General features: G+C 40.3%; 3 protein-coding genes across 3 annotated transcripts; all 3 read right to left on the bottom strand.

Annotated features, from left to right (window-relative positions):
- Nucleotides 1–785: 785 nt before the first annotated feature.
- LOC115573567 (extracellular calcium-sensing receptor-like) lies at nucleotides 786–4,958 on the bottom strand. The gene is made up of 8 exons (XM_030404388.1): nucleotides 4,885–4,958; nucleotides 4,134–4,428; nucleotides 3,741–4,030; nucleotides 3,202–3,497; nucleotides 2,682–2,887; nucleotides 2,368–2,589; nucleotides 1,760–1,883; nucleotides 786–1,684 (listed from the first exon to the last, which is right to left on the bottom strand). Exons 1-8 carry the CDS (start codon nucleotides 4,941–4,943, stop codon nucleotides 786–788), a joined length of 2,391 nt encoding a protein of 796 aa, XP_030260248.1. The 5' UTR covers nucleotides 4,944–4,958.
- Nucleotides 4,959–6,418: 1,460 nt separating this feature from the next.
- LOC115573557 (extracellular calcium-sensing receptor-like) lies at nucleotides 6,419–13,317 on the bottom strand. Its single transcript, XM_030404376.1, has 8 exons — nucleotides 13,211–13,317; nucleotides 12,472–12,766; nucleotides 12,079–12,368; nucleotides 11,253–11,548; nucleotides 10,440–10,645; nucleotides 10,091–10,312; nucleotides 7,395–7,518; nucleotides 6,419–7,317 (listed from the first exon to the last, which is right to left on the bottom strand). The coding sequence occupies exons 1-8, from the start codon at nucleotides 13,315–13,317 to the stop codon at nucleotides 6,419–6,421; spliced, it is 2,439 nt and encodes an 812-aa protein (XP_030260236.1).
- Nucleotides 13,318–14,176: 859 nt separating this feature from the next.
- LOC115571963 (extracellular calcium-sensing receptor-like) lies at nucleotides 14,177–22,288 on the bottom strand. Its single transcript, XM_030401674.1, has 8 exons — nucleotides 22,245–22,288; nucleotides 21,056–21,350; nucleotides 20,663–20,952; nucleotides 19,850–20,145; nucleotides 17,543–17,742; nucleotides 16,140–16,361; nucleotides 15,160–15,283; nucleotides 14,177–15,081 (listed from the first exon to the last, which is right to left on the bottom strand). The coding sequence occupies exons 1-8, from the start codon at nucleotides 22,271–22,273 to the stop codon at nucleotides 14,177–14,179; spliced, it is 2,361 nt and encodes a 786-aa protein (XP_030257534.1). The 5' UTR covers nucleotides 22,274–22,288.
- Nucleotides 22,289–23,150: the final 862 nt, after the last annotated feature.

The raw sequence follows: 23,150 nt of genomic DNA, 5'->3' as shown, positions 1-23,150 counted from the left end.
GTTGACCACTGTATGGAAGCCTATTGTTTCATTCTGCCATTCACTATGGATGAGTAAAGTATTTTTAGCTTCCTAAACTAACTACTATATTTTAAAATCGTATTATTAAAAAAGCTTCTTTTTGCAAGTGTTTAAAGTGTCTCTTTTAATAAAAACTTGAAAATATTATCTAACGTCCCTTAGTTGCTGGAATACACAATTGGTCCACACATATAGCCATACATACTCGAAATTAAGATTAAGACAGCCTATACAAAGAGCTAAATGCATAACACTGTATAAAATGGCATAATTTCCAAGTGAAGGCCTGAGAAAACCTTTAGAAATAGTTAATTGCTGGGTTTGAAATTTCATTCTCTGTATGGATATCTATGAAAGCACTCACTGGTTATTGTGGGCTCCAGGGCGGTCACAGAAGATTTTATCAGGTAAAATGAGATGTTATGTGTTGTGGTAAAGCTAATGTATACTTTCATGTTAATATGCTTTCTATTAGCTCAGTTATTCTTTACCAAACTAGCATTCTCATTATTTAAAATGCTATTCAGTCATACAAAAACATTCTTAAAAAGGCAATGATTTAATCACAATGGTGAGGACTCAATATCATGCATTTTTGTTTGGAATATTTATTTAGAATAGGATGAAAAGTATACTAAATTGTAAGACAAAAGCATTAAAAGGACCTTCAATGAAAACAAGCTAGTTAGAGACTGTGCTGACTGCACAGCATAAGCCGTATATGTGGCCATCTTAACTATTTCCAAAGCTCAAGCGTTGAAACATTAATTTTTGTTCATTATTTTTTTTTTTGTGTTTTTCTTTGGCTTAAACAATATGATATAACACTTTGGAGCAAATATACACAGTATCAGTCCAAAACTGGAGGCCAGAATGGCAAATATTTCCACAGCCACAGTAAATTTCCCAGGAGAGCTGACATACGCTGGGATAAAGGTGATCCAGACTGCACAGAATATCAGCATGCTGAAGGTGATCAGCTTGGCTTCATTAAAATTATCAGGAAGTTTCCGAGCTAGGACAGCTAACACAAAGCAAAAGAGAGCCAGTAGGCCAATGTACCCGAGAACAACCCAGAACCCAATAGCTGAGCCTAATGCACACTCCAGGATGATTCTTTCCTTGTATAAAATGAGGTTTTTCATTGGAAAAGGGGGACTAAGACCCAACCAAATAGTACATATTAAAACTTGAATAAATGTGAAAGACACTACAGTCATCCTTTGCTGTGCAGGACCAAACCACTTCATGACATTACTACCTGGAAGTGTTGCCTTAAAGGCCATTAATACAACTATAGTTTTTCCAAGAACACAAGAGATGCAGAGGACAAATGTGATGCCAAATGCTGTGTGGCGCAGCATGCAGGACCACTTGGAGGGAACTCCAATGAAAGTTAATGAACATAAGAAACATAGAGTCAGGGAAAAGAGCAGCAGGAAGCTCAGCTCAGAGTTGTTGGCCCTGACAATCGGGGATGATCTGTGATGAAAGAACACAGCCGCAATAAAAATGGCAAGACAGGCACCAGCAACTGAGAACACAGCCAGTATGATTCCTAGGATCTCATCAAAGGAAAGAAACTCTACAGGCTTTGATAAACAAGTATCTCTCTCTGCATTTGACCATAGCTCCTCGGGACAAGGGAAACAATCAGGAGAATCTGAAACAAAATAGAATATGGCTTTCAGCAGTCACATATTTGATGTTGTACATATGCATTGGAGAAAATGAATACCTGTAGCATTGCTAATCTCTCCTTCTGGACACGAAATACAATCATAACAGCAGATTGGTTTTCCTTTCTGTAGGACTTTACGAGTTCCTGGAGGACAGCTGTCACTGCACACTGACACAGGCACCTGATCCATAGAAACAAACAAACTCACACATACTATACAGCTCTGAGGAGTAAAGGATGGGTTCATTATTTGTATCTCTCTCTTAAATATCTATCGCAGTCCTTCAATCACGCACACCAGTTTGCCAGGAGAAATTGTGCATGCTTACTTCTATGAGGGATGACTACCAAGTATGTGTATTACAGTATCCAAAGCAACACATGGTGTCAATGCTTTTAATTTGCAGGGCCTCAGACTGGAGTATATATGTGCATGTGTATGTCAGTGAGAAAGCATTTGCGTATACAGCAACGGTATGAAACGTTATATATTTTCAGCGTTATTATGAGGTGAAAAACGTTTTCTTAGAAGGAGACTATGGTGCAGCAAATTAGACTATGGAGGGCCAGCAGAGTCTCGTTAATTAATGGGAAACACTGATTAACTTGGTGATTACAAATGTGAAATCGGAATATTTTAAATGGTTGGCATTTAGGCTACTTACCTGAGTGCCTCCTTCGACCCACATGAGGTTTCTGTTGATGCTGAACTCCTGACCCTCCGGCAGTGATGCATCATAATGCCCTACTGTCACCATTTCAATGCTGTCACTCTCACTTTTTTTCCAGTTAACCAGCTCATATTTGGCCACAGGATCCCCATTGGCATCAAATGACACATCATCACCATTTTTGGAAAAATTTAATTTCTTCAGCTGAGTCAGAACCTATGAGGATGCATGAAAGTACCAGAATGATGGAGAGAACATAAATAATTCACAAAAGGTGTATCTTAGCGAAAGGAATCACTTTCACTGACCTGTTTTGACTTAATCCTGGTTAATTTGTCACACTGAGCTGTAGAATTTGTGTCCTTACACATTGCATTATGAATGGCATGTGCTATTGCATAAACAGCTTTATATACCATATTAGTGATGCGGAGCTGAGATGTGTCAGTGTACGGATCCTGGAGAATCTTTATGTCTTCAGTTCCATTGCACACACTCTTGTTTATGGTTGCACCTAGAAAACACGGAAAAGATAAATACAGTGAAGTCACTGTTAGTAAAATAGTACTGTCCAGATACATGCTAGTAATTCACATACTTGTGTTCAGGACTTACGTGTCATGAAACCACTACAGACAAGTTAATATGAAATCTTGCCCCAAAACCTAAACTGACATCATCGCATTAGATCCTTTACAGAGAAAGACCTTCTTTCTGCATCTCTGTAAATGCCTTATCATATTGTTTAACCCTTACATTTCCCTTTAAAGGCTGGGAGGTTCCATTGGATTCAATTGTAAATGTCATCTAAAAATAAGTACAACTTACCGTTTCCCAGCCTGCAGCTGAATGCATTCTCCCAGAACTCAGTAAGCACTGGTGAGGCAGCCACTTTAGTGGGAGAGAGATCCAGCAAGAATTCTCTCAGACCTGGGATGACAGATTGCTGAATGCCAAATCCAATGGCTCCAGTACAGATCCTGAAGCTCAGCATATCTGGGTTAGTTACCCAGTCCTCACTGCCTATCCACTGGCGAGGTGGAGAAGGCCTGTGTGACAACTCCTTGAGCAGGATCCTCATGTCTCCAGAGGCTACAAATGCTACAACAACCATAGCGGTCGACCTGGAGAGACATTATAGTGCATGATATTACACCAATAGAAAAACCCAGACAGATGACGCACACACACAAACAAAATAAACAGTATCAGTGACACAAACATGAAATTTACCTTTTAAATAAGTATAAAGATATATAGTATATATATACAGACACATATTTATATGCACATTTAATTGAAGATTGTTTGTGCAGTGTTTCTTTGTGTTTTATGAGCAAAAGTACATCAATCAGTTATTTAGAAACCTGCGGATAATGTCAGCTACTCTCTGGATCCTGTTACGTGGGTGGGTCCGATAGAAAGATTCAGAGTATTCTACACAGATCCCCTCCTTCTGTGCCGCCTGCAGGAAAGACGCCATGCCATTATTGCCATAGTCTGAATCCGAACGAACAGCACCTATCCAAGTCCAGCCAAAGTGTTTGACCAGCTTGGCCAGCGCGTCAGCCTGAAACTGGTCACTGGGGATTGTTCTGAAGAAACTCGGGTACTGCTGCTTATCAGACAGGCATGCACAAGTGGCAAAGTGGCTCACCTAAGACAGTACAACAGTGTAATTGATTAATGGCACAGACATAGAAAACAAGCATTAGTCCATATTAAACACACAAAGTCTGACAAAAAATACAAATATTTACCTGAGGAATGTTGAAGGACCCGATGATGCGTGCCATGCTGATTGATGGCGTGGACCCGGACTCACCAACGATAGCCATCACCACACCAGATTGTGAGCAGTTGTTGCCTGTGTAAAACACCGGTTCCAGCCCATTTGAAAGCTGGAATGCTACAAGCATTGTCAGAGGCACTGAGGCACACGAGTCATGGATCTGATAACCGAGTTTGATGCCAGGCAGCAGCTCTGTGCTGTTGTTAATCTCCTCGATGGCGAAGACCATTGCACGTGAGAAGCGCAGTTCACGAGACTCAATTCTGCACACAGAATATCTCGACAGTGTTCAAATTTACATGATAAAGACAGGTCACCATTTCAACAGAGAACACATAATAAAGAAGTTCAACTCAGAGTTACAGACCGTAACTGACAGCTGCACTGCTGTATTCACGGGAATTTCAATGCATGGGATAACAAAAGTCCACTAAATTGAAAGTCTTAATTGCTTAAAACCCACAAACATTTATAAAATCTTTAAGCACATCTATATTTTCAGGCAAGAAACACAAAAATGCTTATTTTTTTCAGATCATAATGCTCTACGTAATTTATATGGCCAAATACTCATGTGGCATCTAATGTAACACAAAAGAGAAAGCTTTTAACATTGCATAACAGTTTTACACAATTGTAAGCACAGCATATAAATCAATACATTTATATCCTCACACCATCTAACATCCACTCATCCAACTTTTGTCCCACTTACTAACCTCCCTATGCACTTTAGTGGCTCAGGCTCGGTGGTGTAGTTATGTTTGACTGTGTGCATGTAGGTGTGTATGGAGAAAACACCCCCGATAACGTAGTCACCATCCAATGAGAATGCAGGTAGACGAGTGGTACCCTGGAGTTTACATTTAACAGGTGATGCCTCAGTGCTGACTCCAGCACCAGTCCTTTCTTCTGTGAGCTCAACCCTTTGTTTCAGATGTGAGTTCAGCTCACAAGAACTCAGAGACAGGATCAGGCCAACAAGGAGGGCTGAGACCTTCATTTCTCAAATGTCTGTATGTAGAACAAATGTATGTGTGTTTCCACTGGTTTATATAGATTATCAGACAAGAGATTCCTCCTTCTCCTGTACATCAGCCTATAAGAGATCAGAAGGAAGATGCTCTTACCCAATTCCCTGTCTCATTTCTCTTCATGTAAAGTTACAATAGTAAACACAAGCTATCTGTATCTTGCTGTCTTTCTGCTCATATTTCAGTTTTACCTCATGAATGATAAAACCATTTCTTTGGTTTAATCCAGTTTTAAATACATGTATTTATCCCATAAAATACACTGGAAAGCAATCACAAAACTGTCCTGTGAGATCCCCTTTGAAGTTCAGTTGCTCTGTAATACACTGATTCATCCGATGGAGTCTAAGAAAAAGAGGACAAGTGTTCAGATAAATGTCATAGGCTCAAATCTACATGCTGAGGATAGGAGAGAATTATTTTGGAAGTATCATATACTGAGCAGTGTATCACTGTTCAGTATGCTACAACTAAAATTATTTGATTTATAATCGGATTCTAACTAACCACTGTATTAATGCCTATTGTTTTATTCTGCCCTGACTGCAATATATGCTATGGATGACTGAAGCATTGTCAGCGTCTTAAACTATTAATAAAATAGCTGCCAGCATAGATTAAAAGAAGCATTAAACTCATGATTATTCTTTATTTCCTTATTTACACTAACCTCATGTATTTCAAATAGTCATAAAAGTGCTTAGCTGTAAAAACATAAAAAAACAAATAGCCAATACAAAGAGCAAAACCCTTAAAACTGTAAACTGTTAGATTTTAAATTTAAATAGCTACATGAATGCATTCATGATCACTCATAGGTTGTTGAGAGCTGTAGGGAGGGCACAGAAACGTCTGTCAGGTCAAATGAGGTGTTAGGTTGAGTGTTTTTGTTGGATTCATGGTTGTGTGTATTTTTGATTTAATATACTTTTTTATTTGCATCCTTATTTTGTGTCAAACTAGCATTCTCACCATTTAAAATGCATTTCAGTTGTGCAAAAAACATTCTTAAAATGGCAATTATTTAATCACGCTGCCGAGGACTCAGTACCATGCATTTTTGTTAGGGATATTTACATTATTTCGAATATGATTACAACATTTAAGTACATTTTAAGACAGTCAAAAATGAAAATGAACTAAGCGAAGACTGTGTTGACTGCATAGCATAAGCTTATGTGCCCATCTTAACTATTTTGAAAGCTCAAATTGTTTAGGATTAATTTTTGTTCATCAAATGTTTCTTGGTGTTCTTCTCTGGCTTAAACAATATGATGAAACATTTTGGAGCAAATATACACACTATTAGTCCAAAACTGGAGGCCAGAATGGCAAATATTTCCACAGCCACAGTAAATTTCTCAGGAGAGCTGACATATGCTGGAATAAAGGTGATCCAGACTGCACAGAATATCAGCATGCTGAAGGTGATCAGCTTAGCTTCATTAAAATTATCGGGGAGTTTCCGGGCTAGGACAGCTAACACAAAGCAAAAGACAGCCAGTAGGCCTATGTACCCAAGAACAACCCAGAACCCAATAGCTGAGCCTAATGCACACTCCAGGATGATTCTCTCCTTATATATACTTAAGTTTTTCATTGGAAAAGGGGGACTAAGACCCAACCAAATAGCACATATTAAAACTTGAATAAATGTGAAAGACACTACAGTCATCCTTTGCTGTAGAGGGCCAAACCATTTCATGACATTACTACCTGGGAGTGTAGCTTTAAAGGCTAGTAACACAACTATAGTTTTTCCAAGAACACAAGAAATGCAGAGGACGAAGGTGATGCCAAACGCTGTGTGGCGCAGCATGCAGGACCAATCAGAAGGTGTTCCAATGAAAGTTAATGAACATAAGAAACAAAGAGTCAAGGAGAAGAGCAACAGGAAGCTCAACTCAGAGTTGTTGGCCCTGACAATCGGGGATGCCCTGTGACGAAAGAATATAGCCGCTGTTATAATGGCAAGACAGGCACCACCGACTGAGAATGCAGCCAGGATGATTCCTAGGACCTCGTCAAAGGAGAGAAATTCTATAAGCTTAGGGAAACAAGCATCCCTCTGTGCATTTGGCCATAGCTCCTCAGGGCAAGGGAAACAATCAGGGGAATCTGAAACAAAAATTAAGAAGGGTATCGGTAGTCACATATTTAATGTTGTACATATGCTTTTAAAAGTAAAGAAATACCTGTATCATTGCTAATCTCTCCTTCAGGACATGGTATACAATCATAACAGCAGATGGGTTTTCCTTTCTGCAGCACTTTACGAGTTCCTGGAGGACAGCTGTTACTGCACACTGACACAGGCACCTGGTACATGAATACAAAAAATGAAACACATATTCAGGTGTACAATACCCCTGCATCATAACCTGCAGATATACCACAAGACCAAGAGGTTGTCATCGGTCCACATACACAACACATGAGCAACACCCAACAATGGCATGACAGCCATTAATGCCAAAATGTCTCCAGAAATATCCTATGGACTGTGTGTTAAGGAGTCTTTGTATCACAAAGCACCCTATATCCCTGCCTCCTCTCTCAAAGTAAAGTTAGATGGCCAGCATAACCATGGTTCTATGTGCAGGAATGACAATCATATTATGGTACTGTAACTATATGCCCAGTTTAATGATGTCAGAAAACAGACCTTGTGTGGCATATAAACTTTAAAAACAATGTCTGCCTCCCATTCTGCAGCAAGTGAGAGGAGCCATGGAGTTGCCAGACTGCAGTCTGTTGTACTTCTAGGCAACAGCAAGCACATGTGAGGATGCTGTGCTCAGTCCACTGTGTTATCCTGGATATTGCTTGTTCTCTATGCCCTGTCATGGCAATGTGTGAAGAATGGGTCATGTTCCACACAGCCCAGTTGAAGAGTATCTGGGTTTGGCGTTCGATTCCTCAAGGTTCCAGGCTTTTCTGTCAAAACATCAACGTCAAGACATAGAGCCCTTCTGGAGGCAGTCCACAAACAATGAGATGTAATGATGACAGTGTTGGCTTTCATGCAGGTATTTGGACTCATGGCAGCAGGGCAACACTCACTGCACTAGCAAAATGATTTTTGAATAGCAGGCCTCTTAGCAACCTCAAATAATCTACAGATATGGAGCAAGGAATAAGACCATCCTGCAAACAACGTGGAGCAACTCAGTGCACCCTAAACCACATCTTGACAGGATACCACAAGGCACTTACAGAAGGTAGATAGCCTACAGGTGCAGGCATGACACGGGGCTCACAGAAACTGTCAAATGGACATATCTTCTGAGACCAACAAACAGTGTTGGGGAAACTACTTTGCAAGTGTAACTTGTAAAACTACATGTAGTTCAGCCTGGCAATAGTTTGAACAAACTAAATTTCTACCCCTGGAGAAATGTAATTTGTAAAACTACTGCTAAAAAAAGTAGCTTTAGCAACTACTTATACTCATTATACTCAGTGTTAAATAAATCAACATATGGTGTACGTGAAACAAAATATAATAGCCTACAAAAAATTCACATGCCAGAAGAAATATGCCCCTCAACTCGAGAGGAAAAGTTAAAAAAAAGTCAAAATTATTGTTGTTTTCAGCTTTCAGGGCTCACATGTGAACACGTAGGTGTCTGTAGATGCATCTATATCCAACATGTACATGCTCAAATATGGCTGTGGTTGGGCTGGTGCGTTCAGGGGCACATCCGGGGTAGCAGGAGGGTTGTCCATGGCGTGCTTGTGCCATATGAGCACTGCCTTCCTTGGCGCAAAGACCCACCCACTCTGTGAAGCATTTGAGTGCTGCCAGGGCAAGCCAATCAGAGGCAGTGTTGGCTTGGCATGTCACGACATGTTTCATGCCTTGTTTCAAAGAAAAATAAAATAAAATGTATGTTATATAGTTCTTTTTTAAATAAAACATATTTCATGTTATTGGTCAAAATTGTAGTTTGTAAACTGAGTAGTTAAACTACAAATAATGACCCAAAAAGTAGTTGAATTACTTGACGCAGCACAAAATATGAATGTATTTCAACTACCAGCAAATTACAGCAAATTGTAGTTAAGCTAAGTAGTTCAACAACATGTAGTTTACGTCTCCCCAACACTGCCAACAAACAACAGGCACCACCACCTGAAGCTGTCCATTTCCGAAGGCAAGGTGATAAAACCCCAAAAGCAAAAACAGCTGCCAAATGTCCATCCTCCATTTCACTAGGTGGACCTGGGGAGAAAGCTTGTCTTTCGAGAGGAGATGGCAATGACTCGCTCCGCCCACATGGTTCTTTTGTACAGAAATACAAAGACCAGCCTGTTCATACAGCTAACTGTGCCTGTTTTTCTGCAGGGTGAATGTTGTATGTGTTTGATCACTGCAGGGTTAGAGAAACGTCCCACCCAGTTCAAGGTTTGTGGGTCGGGCTCCTTATTACTCCACAGAAGCGTTCTTGGTTACAAGACATAGGAGGGCTGAGGCTCTTAGACTATTGCTGGTTAGGATCAGGGGAGTATGTCTGATGAGGACTCCACCCATTGTACGCACAGATTCCAATGGAGGGAGGGGTGAGCCTGTGTGAGATGGGAAATGGTTAAGACGTAACCATAGTTTAATAAATGGGCAAATAGGTGTGTGTGATTGGAGGAGAGCTATTCCAATAGGGTCCAGTAGAGGGCTTCACCTGTGCTGCTTATGTTAGTATCCCTCTGCCAAAGCATGTAAAACTTCATTTGAAAATATTAACCTACAAAACATCAAACAAACACTTAATGTTTCTATCTCAGTCTACTATAATCCATTATATCAACAGTTACAGCATCCAAAACCGCTTTCAGTATATACACATTCAGTTCACTTGAAGATGAATTAAAATACTTTGTTTAGGCTTCTTACTTGTGTGTCACCATCGACCCAGGTGAGGTTTCTGTTGATAAGAAACTCCTGACCCTCTGGTAGTGACCCATCATAATGCCCTACTGGTACCATCTGAATGCTGCCACTCTTGCTTTTGTGCCAGTTAACCAGCTCATATCTTGCCACAGGATCTCCATTGGCATCAAATGACACGTCATAACCATTTTTGGAAAAATTAACTTTTTTAAGCTGAGAAAGAACCTATGAGGATGGAGTCAATGAAGCAAGTTATAGAAAGGGTATAATGTAAACTATTGAATGTTGGTTTAACAAAATGTACATTTTAGCAAAAGGATTATGGTTATTCACACACTACTTTTTGACCAACCTGTTTGGACTCTATCCTGGTGAATTTGTCACATTGAGTTTTAGCATTCCTGTCCTGACACAACACATTATGAATGGCATGTGCTATTGCATAAACAGCCTTATACACCATGTTGGTGATGCGGAGCTGGGATGTGTCGGTGTACAGGTCCTGGATCATCTCTATGTTTTCAGTTCCATTACACACACTTTCACCTTTGGCTGCACCTAAACATACACAAAGACAGAGAAAGGTGGTATTCTTCCTAATGTATTTATCATTCTCTTGTGCTTTCCATTATTTAATTTAACATTACAATATTTAGCTAAACATGCCTTGCAGAAACTTACCTATTTTGTTATTTTTTCTATATTTATACCCACACAAGTTAAGTAAAGTGAGTCATCAGATCATTACTCTCATGTATGAAAGGAAAAAAAAAAAAAAGATTTGTTAAATTGTTTCTTTCATCACCAACTGACTTGACCCATTTTCATGTCCTGAAATCACTGTCAGTACAACAGGCTCATCAGACCTTCAGAAACAGTTTTTATTGCTATTTAGCTTGGTGCTGTGAAGAAGTTCTACTGTGTGTCTTTGTATTGTGAAACCACTACAGTTAAGTTCTTGCAAACAATCTTCTCCAAGACAACAGAGGGCCTAAACTTGACCTGAAATCATCAAGTAAGATCATTTACAGATATGCTATGAGTCCACATCATTTTGTTGTTCAATAACCTGCGCTTTCCCTCTCAAGGGTTTGACACTAAAACAGCTGCAGAGCCTAATGACTTAATTGTAAATGTCACCGAAAACTCAGCACAACTTCCTAACCTTTTCCCAGCCTGCATTTGAACACATCCTCCCAGAACTCAGTAAGCAATGGAGAGGCAGCCACCTTGGGGGGAGAAAGATCAAGCAAGAACTCTCTCAGACCTGGGATGACAGATTGTTGAATGCCAAATCCAATGGCTCCAGCACAGATACTGAAACTCAGCATATCTGGGTTAGTTACCCAGGCCTCACTGCCTATCCACTGGCGAGCTGGAGAAGGCTTGCGCGACAACTCTTTGAGCAGGATCTTCATGTCTCCAGAGGCTACAAATGCCAAAACAACCACGGCAGTCGACCTGGGGAGACATTCAGTGCATCATATTACACCAATATGAGCAATAATAATATACTATTTTAAATAGTATGAAGATAGTTAAAACAAATAAACATGGAAAATGCTTTAGTTTTTTGGAATGTTAGTAAAATAGTTTTTATAACATGTCATTAATGGTTATAAACATGGTAAAGAAAATAATTTTCAACTTATTATGAAGATAATAAAATAACCTTTTGTCTTATATTTCACAAAACATTTTTCTGTGATTTTATGTACAGATGTTTACTGTCAGGATAGGCAACAATGCATCACCTGGAGAGACATTACTTCCATCAAATTATAACAATACAGGTAGCAATATTCACAGAGAAACACAGATGACACATCAGTTTGGGATGTATTGTACTGTCACCTGTTTGTCTTGCTATGAATATGAAATACAGAAAAGTGCTAAAAAAAGTAATAATTCATCCTTAATTTGAACCTTACATCTTATTGGTTTTGTGTACATGTCAGTGTCAACAAAAGTACAATCAGTGATTAAGAAACCTGCGGATAACGTCAGCTACTCTCTGGATCCTGCTGCGTGTGTGGGTCCGATGGAAAGATTCAGAGTATTCCACACAGATCCCCTCCTTCTGTGCTGCGTCCAGGAAAGAAGCCATGCCATTATTGCCATAGTCTGAATCTGACCGGACAGCACCTATCCAAGTCCAGCCAAAGTGTTTTATCAGCTTGGCCAGTGCATCTGATTGGAACTGGTCACTGGGGATTGTTCTGAAGAAACTGGGGTACTGCTGCTTATCAGACAGGCATGCACAAGTGGAAAAGTGGCTCACCTAAAGTACAAAACCCAGTCCAATTTTTTCAATCAGCAATCATCAAAAAAGTTGCATTGACCTAAAATGAAGAACTAGTTAAGCAGAAATTCAAGGTATTTACTTGAGGAATATTAAAGGATCCAATGATACGTGACATGCTGATGGATGGTGTCGACCCAGATTCACCGACGATAGCCATCACCATACCAGACTGTGAGCAATTGTTATTGGCATAAAAAACAGGGTCCAGGCCATTTGAAAGCTGGAATGTCACATGCATTGCCAGGGGCACTGAGGCACACGAGTCATGGATCTGATAACCGAGTTTGATGCCCGGCAGCAGCTCTGTACTCTGATTAATCTCCTCAATGGCGAAGACCATTGCACGCGAGAAGCGCAGTTCACGGGAGTCAATGCTACAAAAACACACACTGTTCGAATTTACATGTGATGGGGACAAATGACAGTTTTAACAGAAAAACACCTCAACTTACCAACAAATAGCTTTTCAACTTAATCTAAAGTCTTAAATTGTTATCCTGTACAATATTCATCAAACTGATGTTTAACACGCTTACATTTACAGTTGAGAAAGACAAAAATCCTTCTTTATCGTGTATTCAAAATTGCGCTTTTATGAATAAAACGCATATATGGCCAAAGACTGATTCCTACTGACACTTGTAGTTTCAGAATATAATAATTGCAATCAAAATGGCCAAATACTCATTTGGCATCTCATAAAACAACAAAGAACAAAAGCTTTGAAACATAACTGTAAGCACACCATAAAAATCAAAACATTTCTATTCCCACACAGTGTAATAGTCTCATATCCACCACTTCTCCCTCTTACTAACCTCCCTGTGCACCTTGGTGGCTCAGGCATGGTGGTGAAGTTATGTTCCACTGTGTACAAATAGTTGTGTATAGAGAAAACACCCCCAACAATGTAGTCACCATCCATTGAGAATGCAGGTAGGCGTGCGGTACCCTGGAGTTTACACTTCATAGGAGAGGCCTCATACAAACACAGAGACAGGATCAGGCCAATAAAGAGAGCTGAGATCTTCATGCCTGTCTATATGTGGGCACACTGCATTTGTGTTTTCACTTGTTTATATAGATTTTCAGATAAGGACCTCCCTCCTTCTACTGTATGCCACCTCACTATACATTGGAGAGAGGATGCCCTTACCCAATGAGCTTTAATGAACTCTTTTCCAAGTCTTTTCTTAGGTCTGCAAAATAACCTCATGAAGTTGCTACTGTAGGCACCAGATCTTCATAAATCATTCGTTCCTCCTCGACTGCTCATTACATTTCATGGAGTGTAATGAAAATAAAACAGTGTTCTTGATTAAGAACTATTAACAGTGAACCAACTTACATATTTTTTAAGTTGTAAACAGTTTAATCTTAAATCCTCATTTTATTTCACATTTGCTGTCTGATGGAAATGTACTTCAGTGACATGGCAGGTCAGGAGTTGGTAAACATTGTCGCTGAGGGGATTGGATTTGTGGTAAAGCAATCAACGTTTGTTTTACTGACTGCTTATAATATGTTTGATGTTTGCTCACTCATTCTATATCTCACTTGCATTCTCACCATTTAACTGCTTTCCATACAAAAATATTCTTAAGAAAACAATGGTTTTATCAAAAAGCTGAGAGAAAAGTCTGCCATGCATTTTTGGTATGAATGTTTACTTTAATGAGAATATGATGAAAAAATATTATAAATTCTTGTACAACACATAAAGGACATTCCAACAAACTGTGCTAATTGCATAGCATAAGCTCTATTTCCAAAGTTCAAATTGTTTAGGAATCATTTTTGCTCATTAAATGTTTCTTGCTGTTCTTCTCTGGCTTAAACAATATGATGTAACACTTTGGAGCAAATATACACAGTATCAGTCCAAAACTGGAGGCCAGAATAGCAAATATCTCCACAGCCACAGTAAATTTCCCCGGAGAGCTGACATACGCTGGGATAAAGGTGATCCAGACTGCACAGAATATCAGCATGCTGAAGGTGATCAGCTTGGCTTCATTAAAATGATCAGGCAATTTCCGGGCTAGGACAGCTAACACAAAGCAAAAGACAGCCAGTAGGCCTATGTACCCAAGTACAACCCAGAACCCAAAAGCTGAGCCTAATGCACACTCCAGGATGATTCTTTTCTTGTACAAAATTAGGTTTTTCATTGGAAAGGGGGGACTAAGACCCAACCAAATAGCACATATTAAAACTTGAATAAATGTGAAAGACACTACAGTCATCCTTTGCTGTGTAGGACCAAACCATTTCATGACATTACTACCTGGGAGTGTGGCTTTGAAGGCCATTAACACTACTATAGTTTTTCCAAGAACACAGGAGATGCAGAGGACGAAGGTGATCCCAAAAGCTGTGTGCCGCAGCATGCAGGACCAATCAGATGGTGCACCGATGAAAGTTAATGAACATAAGAAACATAGAGTCAGGGAGAAGAGCAGCAGGAAACTCAGCTCAGAGTTGTTGGCCTTGACAATCGGGGATGTCCTGTGATGAAAAAACACAGCTGCTATTATAATAGCAAGACAGGCACCACCAACTGAGAACGCAGCCAGGATGATTCCGAGGACATCATCAAAAGAGAGAAACTCCACAGGCTTGGGAAAACAAGTGTATCTCTCTGCATTTGGCCATAGCTCCTCAGGGCAAGGGAAACAATCAGGAGAATCTGAAAGAAAAATTAAACAGGGCTTTCAGCAATCACATATTTATCATTGTACATATAATTCAAAACATAAGGAAATACCTGTAACTTTGCTAATTTCTCCTTCCGGACATGGTATACAATCATAACAGCAGATGGGTTTTCCTTTCTGCAGCACTTTACGAGTTCCTGGAGGACAGCTGTTAGTGCACACTGACACAGGAACCTGGCACATAAATACAAACAAACCGACAAATATTCATGTGTGCTATGCAGCTCTGAGGAGAGAATGATGGGTTTATTGTTATAATGTCTATCTATCGCTTTAATATCTATCACTGTCCTCTAATCACATGCACTCATATTAGGCAAAGAGTCCACTGTCTGCCATTCTTTTTTGGTCAAAAATGACTACCCACTGTTTTTATTTATCCTGGGATGGCATCACCACTTTAAGAAGTTTGCCATTGCCCCTCAAACCCCACCCTTATTGCTGAAGCCGACCCATATCATTTTCTATTTGAGTGCCTCAGACAAGACCACACGAAGGAAGGTGTTCATCAGTCCCCACCCTGCATGGAACGCATTTTCCATGATCATACTCCAGCAATGGTGGGATGCTCGCCAACGTCCTGATGGGGGACTAGCTCTCAATGCTGGCAGATGACTCATCACTATCTCCACCCCTGGTTCCTTTGCTAAGATGATGCCTGCTCCCCTGAGTGCAGAGGGTTATGACATCTCATCCGTGACTGGAATAGCATTTAAAATATATGTATATGTCTTGTAATAGGGTGAATGTTGTCTCTGTCACAGCCTCTCCTTGGATTTGGCGAGGTCTGTTACTCAGAGGGTGCAGACAGACACCCTGTATTTATGCAGGGTGAATGTTGTATTTCTTTGAGTAACAGTAAAGGTCCCACCCAGTCCCACCCAGTTGCAGGTGCATGGGTAGGGCTCCTTACATCTCCACATCTCCACACCATATTACATCAACAGTTACAGTACCAAAACCTATTTCAATATACACATACTATCCACTTGAAGATAACAAATTAAAATACTTCTTTTAGGCTTCTTACTTGTGTGTCACCATCCACCCAGGTGAGGTTTCTGTTGATAATAAACTCCTGGCCCTCCGGCAGTGATGCATCGTACAGTCCAACTGTCACCATCTCAATACTGCCACTCTTACTTCTTTGCCAGTTAACCAACTCATATCTTGCCACAGGATCTCCATTGGCATCAAATGACACATCGTAACCATTTTTGGAAAAATGTACTTTCTTCAGCTGAGTAAGAACCTGTGACAATGGAGTCAATTAAGCAAGTAAGGCAAGGCAAGGCAAGTTTATTTGTATAGCACAATTCAGACACAAGGCAACTCAAAGTGCTTTACAGGCACACACAAATTACATTAAAAGACGTAAACATTTAATTTAAAAGACATTAAAAATTGCATTATAAAAAAAAAAAAACTCAGAGTAATAATGCAGTTCAAAGACTTGAATTGCTTCAGTTAAAAGCAGTGGCAAAAAGAAATGTTTTAAGTCTTGATTTAAAAGAGGTGAGTGTTGGAGCAGACCTGCAATTTTCAGGGAGTTTGTTCCAAATATGTGGCGCATAGTAACTGAAAGCTGCTTCTCCATGTTTACTTCTGACTCTGGGGACTGAAAGCAGACCGGTACCTGACGATATCAGAGGTCTGGATGGTTCATAACGCGGCAGCAGATCAGAAATGTATTTTGGCCCGAAACCATTCAATGCTTTATAAACCAACAACAGGACTTTGAAATCTATTCTTTGATAGACAGGAAGCCAGTGTAAAAGTCTAAGAACTGGAGTGATGTGATCTACTTTTTTGGTTCTTGTTAGGACTCGAGCAGCAGCGTTCTGAATCAGCTGCAACTGTCTGATGGAGTTTTTAGGGAGTCCTGTAAGGACACCATTACAGTAGTCGAGTCTGCTGAAGATAAATGCGTGAGCAAGTTTCTCCAAATCCTGCCGAGACATAAGCCCTCTTATCCTGGATATATTCTTAAGGTGATAGTAGGCTGACTTTGTAACTGTCTTAATATGGCTGCTGAAATTCATGTCTGAGTCCATAGTCACACCAAGGTTTCTGACTTGGTCTGTAGTTTTCAACATTACAGACTGAAGCTGAGCAGAGACTTTAAGTCGTTCTTCCTTGGATCCAAAAACAATTATCTTTGTTTAACTGAAGAAAACTCTGACACATCCAATCATTGATTTGTTCGATGCATCTACTCAGGGTATGTATGGGATTATAGTCCCCTGGTGATATGGTTATGTAAATTTGTGTGTCATCTGCATAACTATGGTAGCAAATTTCATTGTTTTCCATTATTTGAGTAATGGGAAGACAGGAAATAATGTGAAATAAAATGAATATTTGGTTACACAAAATGTACATTTTAGCCAACAAAAGGGACTATGGCTGTTCAAGCATTCATTTTTGACCAACCTGTTTGGTCTCGGGGTATTTGTCACACCGGGTTGATGCATTCATGTCCTGACACACCGCATTATGAATGGCATGGGCTATTGCATAAACAGCCTTATATACCATGTTAGTGATGCGGAGCTGAGATGTGTCAGTGTATGGGTTCTGGATGGTCTTTATCTCTTCAGTTCCATCACACACATTCTCATCCATGGCTGTACCTAAAAATACGAGAAGACAGAAGAAGGTGGTATTTTATAGCCTTGACAATAATATTACTTTGTTATTCTACTTTACGTATTTATAATTTTCTTGTGCTTTTGAAGCTACGCTACACGAAAGCAGAGCTGGAGTGTTTGATCAAGACTAGGCTCTTGGAGAAGCGGTGGAGGTTTAGACTGACCATTCCTTCATGTGTGATGAGGAACGTGAACTCTCTAGCCAACAAGAAGGACAAGTTAGCACCCCTTGTGAAGAACATGAAGCTGTACAAGGAGTGCAGCCTACTGCGCAGCCTACTGTGAGACACGGCTCACTAGCAACATTGCTGATGCTAACGTGGAACTACCCGGCTTTACAACTGTATGGGCGGAATGGGGCCTCATACTTTATATAAAAAACAGATTGTGTAACCCAGGACATGTGACTGTAAAGGAGATACATGCTGCCCAGACATCGAACTGATAGCTCTTAGTCTCAGACCATACTACATGCCGAGAGAGTTCTCGCACTCCATTCCACCAACTCTACTATCGTGAGGCTTCAGACTCAGCACCCTGATGCCTTCATTGCGATCTCAGGCGACTTCAATCACGTCACACTGAACTCATCACTGACTGGCTTTTATCAGTTTGTGAACTGTCCAACACAGAAAAACAAAACAATTCACCTTATGTATGCCAATACAAAGGACGCTTACACTGCAAACCCACTTCGACCACTTGGGGAATCAGGTCATAACCTGGTTTTCCTCCTTCAGGAAGTGGTCCCCAGAAGCGGAGGAGGCCCTGAATGTGCTTCAGGAGTCAAAGACAATGAGACCCCCCTCCCTCCGACCATCACAGCAGACCAGGTTAGAGCAGAGTTTAAGAGAATAAGAACTCGGAATGCGGCCGGACCTGGTAAGGTGGAACTGGGAGAGCCTCTTTAACACATATGTAACCCGAGCCGCCGACAGGGAAAAGTTCCAGCACTATGGAAAACTTCATGCCTCATCCCCGTTCCTAAGAAGCCACATCCAAGGGAGCTAAATGACTTCATGCCAGTTGCTCTAACATCTCACATAATGAAAACCATGGAACGACTGGTACTTCTCCGCCTCAGACCCCAGGTCCACCATGCACTCGACCCACTACAGTTTGCGCACCAGAAGAAGGTGGGTGTGGAGGATGCAGTCACATACCTACTGCACAGAGCGCACTCTCAATTGGACAAGGGGAAAGGTGCAGTGAGAATCATATTCTTTGACTTCTCCATTACCTTGAACACCATCCAGCCCCTCAGACTGAGAGACAAGTTCTTGCAGATGGGTGTGGATGCCCACCTAGTAAGCTGGACTGGTTCTCTGACACTGTGGTCAGCAGCACCGGTGCACCACAGGGAACTATGCTTGCACCAGCCCTGTTCACCCTGTACACGTCTGACTTCCGCTACAACACAGAGTCATGTCACATGCAGAAGTTTTCGGACAACACTGCAATTTTGGGGTGTATCAGGAATGGGAAGGAGGGTGAGTACAGGAACCTGGTGGATGACTTTGTGCAATGGTGCAGACTCAACCATCGGCAACTGAACACTTCAAAGACAAAAGAAATGGTTGTGGATAACAGGAGGACAAAACCACCTTTGCTGCCAGTCTCTGTTGAAGGAGACAGGTGGAGGTGGTCACCACATACAAATACCACACTTAGACAATAAACTGGACTGGTCAGCCAATACAGATGCAATCCATAAGAAAGGGCAAAGTCGGCTTTACTTCCTGAGGAGGCTGAGGTCCTTCAATGTCTGCAGCAAGCTCCTCCGGATGTTTTACCAGTCTGGCATTGCAAGTGTACTCTTTTATGCTGTTGTGGGTTGGGGAGGAAGCACTAACAAGAGGGACACTGGGTGGCTGGAAAGCTGGCTCTGTTGTTGGCATGGAGCTGGAAGGCATCACATCAACATCAATCTATCTATCTATCTATCGATCTATCTATCTAGATACATGTCCACTTCATGTTGTTGTTCAATAACCTGAGATTCCCTCTAGAAATCTACAGTTACAGAGGACGGGAGGGTCCAGTGGACCCCATTGTAAATGTCACCAAAAACTCAGCACAACTTCCTTACCTTTTTCCAGCCTGCAGTTAAACACATCCTCCCAGAACTCAGTAAGCAATGGAGAGGCAGCCACCTTAGTGAGAGAGAGATCCAGCAAGAATTCTTTTAGACCTGGGATGACAGATTGCTGAATGCCAAATCCAATGGCTCCAGCACAGATGCTGAAGCTCAGCAAGTCTGGATCAGTTACCCAGGACTCACTGCCTATCCACTGGCGAGGTGGGGAAGGCTCCCGAACCAACTCCTTGAGCAGGATCCTCATGTCTCCAGAGGCTAGAAATGCCACAACAACCATAGCAGTCGACCTGTGCATTATATAGAGTGCAATATATTATGCCAATATGATCATAAAATTACCATTTTAAATTAGCACAAAGATAGTGAACACCATCAAACATGCAAAACACTAACATGCTTTAGTGTTTAGGTGTGTTTAACAATATCTAAAAAGAGAAAAAAAGAAGAAGAATAAAAGAAGAATTTTCAGCCCGTCACAAAGATAATGATAATAATAATCTTTTGTCTTGTATTTCACAATTTTTTTGTGGTTTTGTGTGCAGATAGTCACTCAACACGCAACAGCTCATCACGTTGAGAGACATTAGTTCCATCAATTTACAACAATACTGGTGTCAAGATACACAGGTAATTATGGATAATAATTGAGTTTGTGATGTGCTGTATAGTTGCTTACATGTCTCAATATGAATAGTTTTTTAACCAAAAAATGAATAAAAATCTTCCATCCTAAACTACGCATTTTATGCGGTTTTGTGTGCATGTCAGCGTCAGTAAAGAGACAAAAATCAGTGATTTAGAAACCTGCGGATAACATCAGCTACTCTCTGGATCCTGCTACGTGGGTGGGTCCGGTAGAAAGATTCAGAGTATTCCACACAGATCCCCTCCTTCTGTGCTGCATCCAGGAAAGACGCCATGCCATTATTGCCATAGTCTGAATCTGACCGGACAGCACCTATCCAAGTCCAGCCAAAGTGTTTTATCAGCTTGGCCAGTGCATCTGATTGGAACTGGTCACTGGGGATTGTTCTGAAGAAACTTGGAAACTGCTGTTTATCAGACAGACATGCACATGTGGCAAAGTGGCTCACCTAAACGACAAAACACAGTAAAACATTTTCCATCAGCAATCATCAGAAATGTTTCATTGACCTAAACTAAAGAACTAGTTTGGCAGAAATTAAAGTTATTTACTTGAGGAATATTAAAGGATCCAATGATTCGAGACATGCTGATGGATGGTGTCGACCCAGATTCACCGACAATAGCCATCACCATACCAGACTGTGAGCAATTGTTGTTGGCATAAAAGACCTGATCCAGGCCATTTGAAAGCTGGAATGTCACATGCATTGCCAGGGGCACTGAGGCACACGAGTCATGGATCTGATAACCGAGTTTGATGCCCGGCAGCAGCTCTGTACTCTGATTAATCTCCTCAATGGCAAAGACCATTGCACGTGAGAAGCGCAGTTCACGGGAGTCAATGCTGCAAAAACACAATCACACTGTTTAAATGTACATCACAAATGACAGTTTTAACAGAAAAAACACCTCACCTGACCAATAGGTATTCAACTTAATCTGAAGTCTTTAATTATTACCCTCTTAAATATTCAGAAGGCTGATGTTTAACACACTTACATTTAAAGTTGAAAAAGACAGAAATCCTTCTTTATCATGTATTCCAAATAAAATGTCTGTAATTTATGGCCAAACACAGATTTCTACTGACTCTAGTAGTTTTGTGACTGTTACAACTGAAATCAATATGGTCAAATACTAATTTTTGGCATCTCGTGTGTCAACAAAGAGAAATGCATTTTTAAAGTTTACAATACTGCAGTTTTAGTTCAGCATGGTCATTTGTAGTGTGCAGAGTGGGTTGTGTAGACTGTGGTTATCTTATTATGTGAAATGTGCAGCACCAGGCTCTGAAAGCTTTGGCAATGAATAACAATGGTCAGCAAGCTTTAATTGTTGTTGTTTTTTCACGAGACACTTAAATTGAGAAGTTGTCCAAGTGGTCTCACTCAATCAATCAATCATCACCTCTGCTGGAATATTATGTAAAACAAATGTATAGCTTGTTACTGGTTCAGATTAGCTCGAATATAGCGGGCATTTACTGAGCCAAAGTTAGATGTTTTGTCTTGAAAAGTTTTCGTTTCTGGTGCAAAACATGCTTGACAAGATTATTTTTCTTTTCAGATAACAATAAGACTAATTTCAAAAGAAACATTTTTACTTTCTTGAAATTCCAATTTTTGCAATGTACACAAAGGTTTTGAAAAATAACTATAAGCATATCATACAAATCAAAACATTTCTATTCCCACACAGTGTAATAGCCTCATATCCACCAGTTCTCCCTCTCACTAACCTCCCTGTGCACCTTTGTTGCTCAGGCATGGTGGTGTAGTTATGCTTCAATGTGTACAAGTAGTTGTGTATAGAGAAAACACCCCCAACAATGTAGTCACCATCCACTGAGAATGCAGGTAGACGAGTGGTACCCTGGAGTTTACACTCCACAGGAGAGGCCTCATACAAACTCAGAGACAGGATCAGGCCAATAAAGAGAGCTGAGATCTTCATGCCTGTCTGTATGTGGGCACACTGAGTTTGTGTTTTCAATGGTTTATATAGATTTTCAGATAAAAGCTTCCCTCCTATCGTGCGACAGCTCATTATACATCAGAGAGGCGATGCCCCGACCCAATCAACTTTAATTAACTTTTGTTTAAGTCTTTTCTTTGGTAAAAGAAAAGACTTAACAAAAGTGTAAAATGTAATCTTCTTAAGTTTTAAGCACCAGATGTCTTCATAAATTCTCTATCATCCTATCCTCCTCGACTGCCCATCACATTTCATGGAGTGTAATGAAACTGAAGCGGTGTTCTTGATAGATACAAGTTTTATACTAGATTATAAGTAAACCAAAATACATCCATTTTATATTGTGAACAGTTTAGTCTTAAAGACTAATTTTATTTCACACTTGCTGTATGATGGAAATGTACTTTGGTGACACGGAAGGACAAGAGGTGGCAAACATAATTCCAAAAGGGTTAGGATTTGTGGTAAAGTAATCGACTTTTCTCATTATATGTTTTATATTTGCTCTCTCATTCTATATCTCACTTGATTCTCACCAATGAACTACTTTTCATGCAAAAAGATTTAATATAACAATGGTTTTATCAAAAAGCTGAGAGAGAAGTCTACCACGCATTTTGTTATGAATGTTTACTGAGAATATGATGAAACATTATTGTAAATTAAACAA

Source organism: Sparus aurata, chromosome 2, assembly GCF_900880675.1.
Source record: "Sparus aurata chromosome 2, fSpaAur1.1, whole genome shotgun sequence".
Taxonomy (NCBI): domain Eukaryota; kingdom Metazoa; phylum Chordata; class Actinopteri; order Spariformes; family Sparidae; genus Sparus; species Sparus aurata.
The sequence above is the reverse complement of the archived record's forward strand: the minus strand, read 5'-3'. Positions and strand labels throughout refer to the sequence as shown.

Coding starts and splice junctions, on each gene's coding strand:
- LOC115573567 (XM_030404388.1), bottom strand. CDS start 4,943: ATGCACACAGTCAAACATAACTACACCACCGAGCCTGAGCCACTAAAG. Junction 4,429..4,884: donor CCACTAAAGTGCATAGGGAG/GTTAGTAAGTGG, acceptor TTCTGTGTGCAG/AATTGAGTCTCGTGAACTGC. Junction 1,685..1,759: donor AGAGATTAGCAATGCTACAG/GTATTCATTTTC, acceptor ATTTTGTTTCAG/ATTCTCCTGATTGTTTCCCT.
- LOC115573557 (XM_030404376.1), bottom strand. CDS start 13,317: ATGGATGGTGACTACATTGTTGGGGGTGTTTTCTCTATACACAACTAT. Junction 12,767..13,210: donor CCACCAAGGTGCACAGGGAG/GTTAGTAAGAGG, acceptor GTGTTTTTGTAG/CATTGACTCCCGTGAACTGC. Junction 7,519..10,090: donor GGGTCGATGGTGACACACAA/GTAAGAAGCCTA, acceptor TTCATGTACCAG/GTGCCTGTGTCAGTGTGCAG.
- LOC115571963 (XM_030401674.1), bottom strand. CDS start 22,273: ATGCCTGAGCAACAAAGGTGCACAGGGAG. Junction 20,146..20,662: donor GTAGCTGATGTTATCCGCAG/GTTTCTAAATCA, acceptor TATAATGCACAG/GTCGACTGCTATGGTTGTTG. Junction 16,362..17,542: donor AATACCCCGAGACCAAACAG/GTTGGTCAAAAA, acceptor CCATTGTCACAG/GTTCTTACTCAGCTGAAGAA.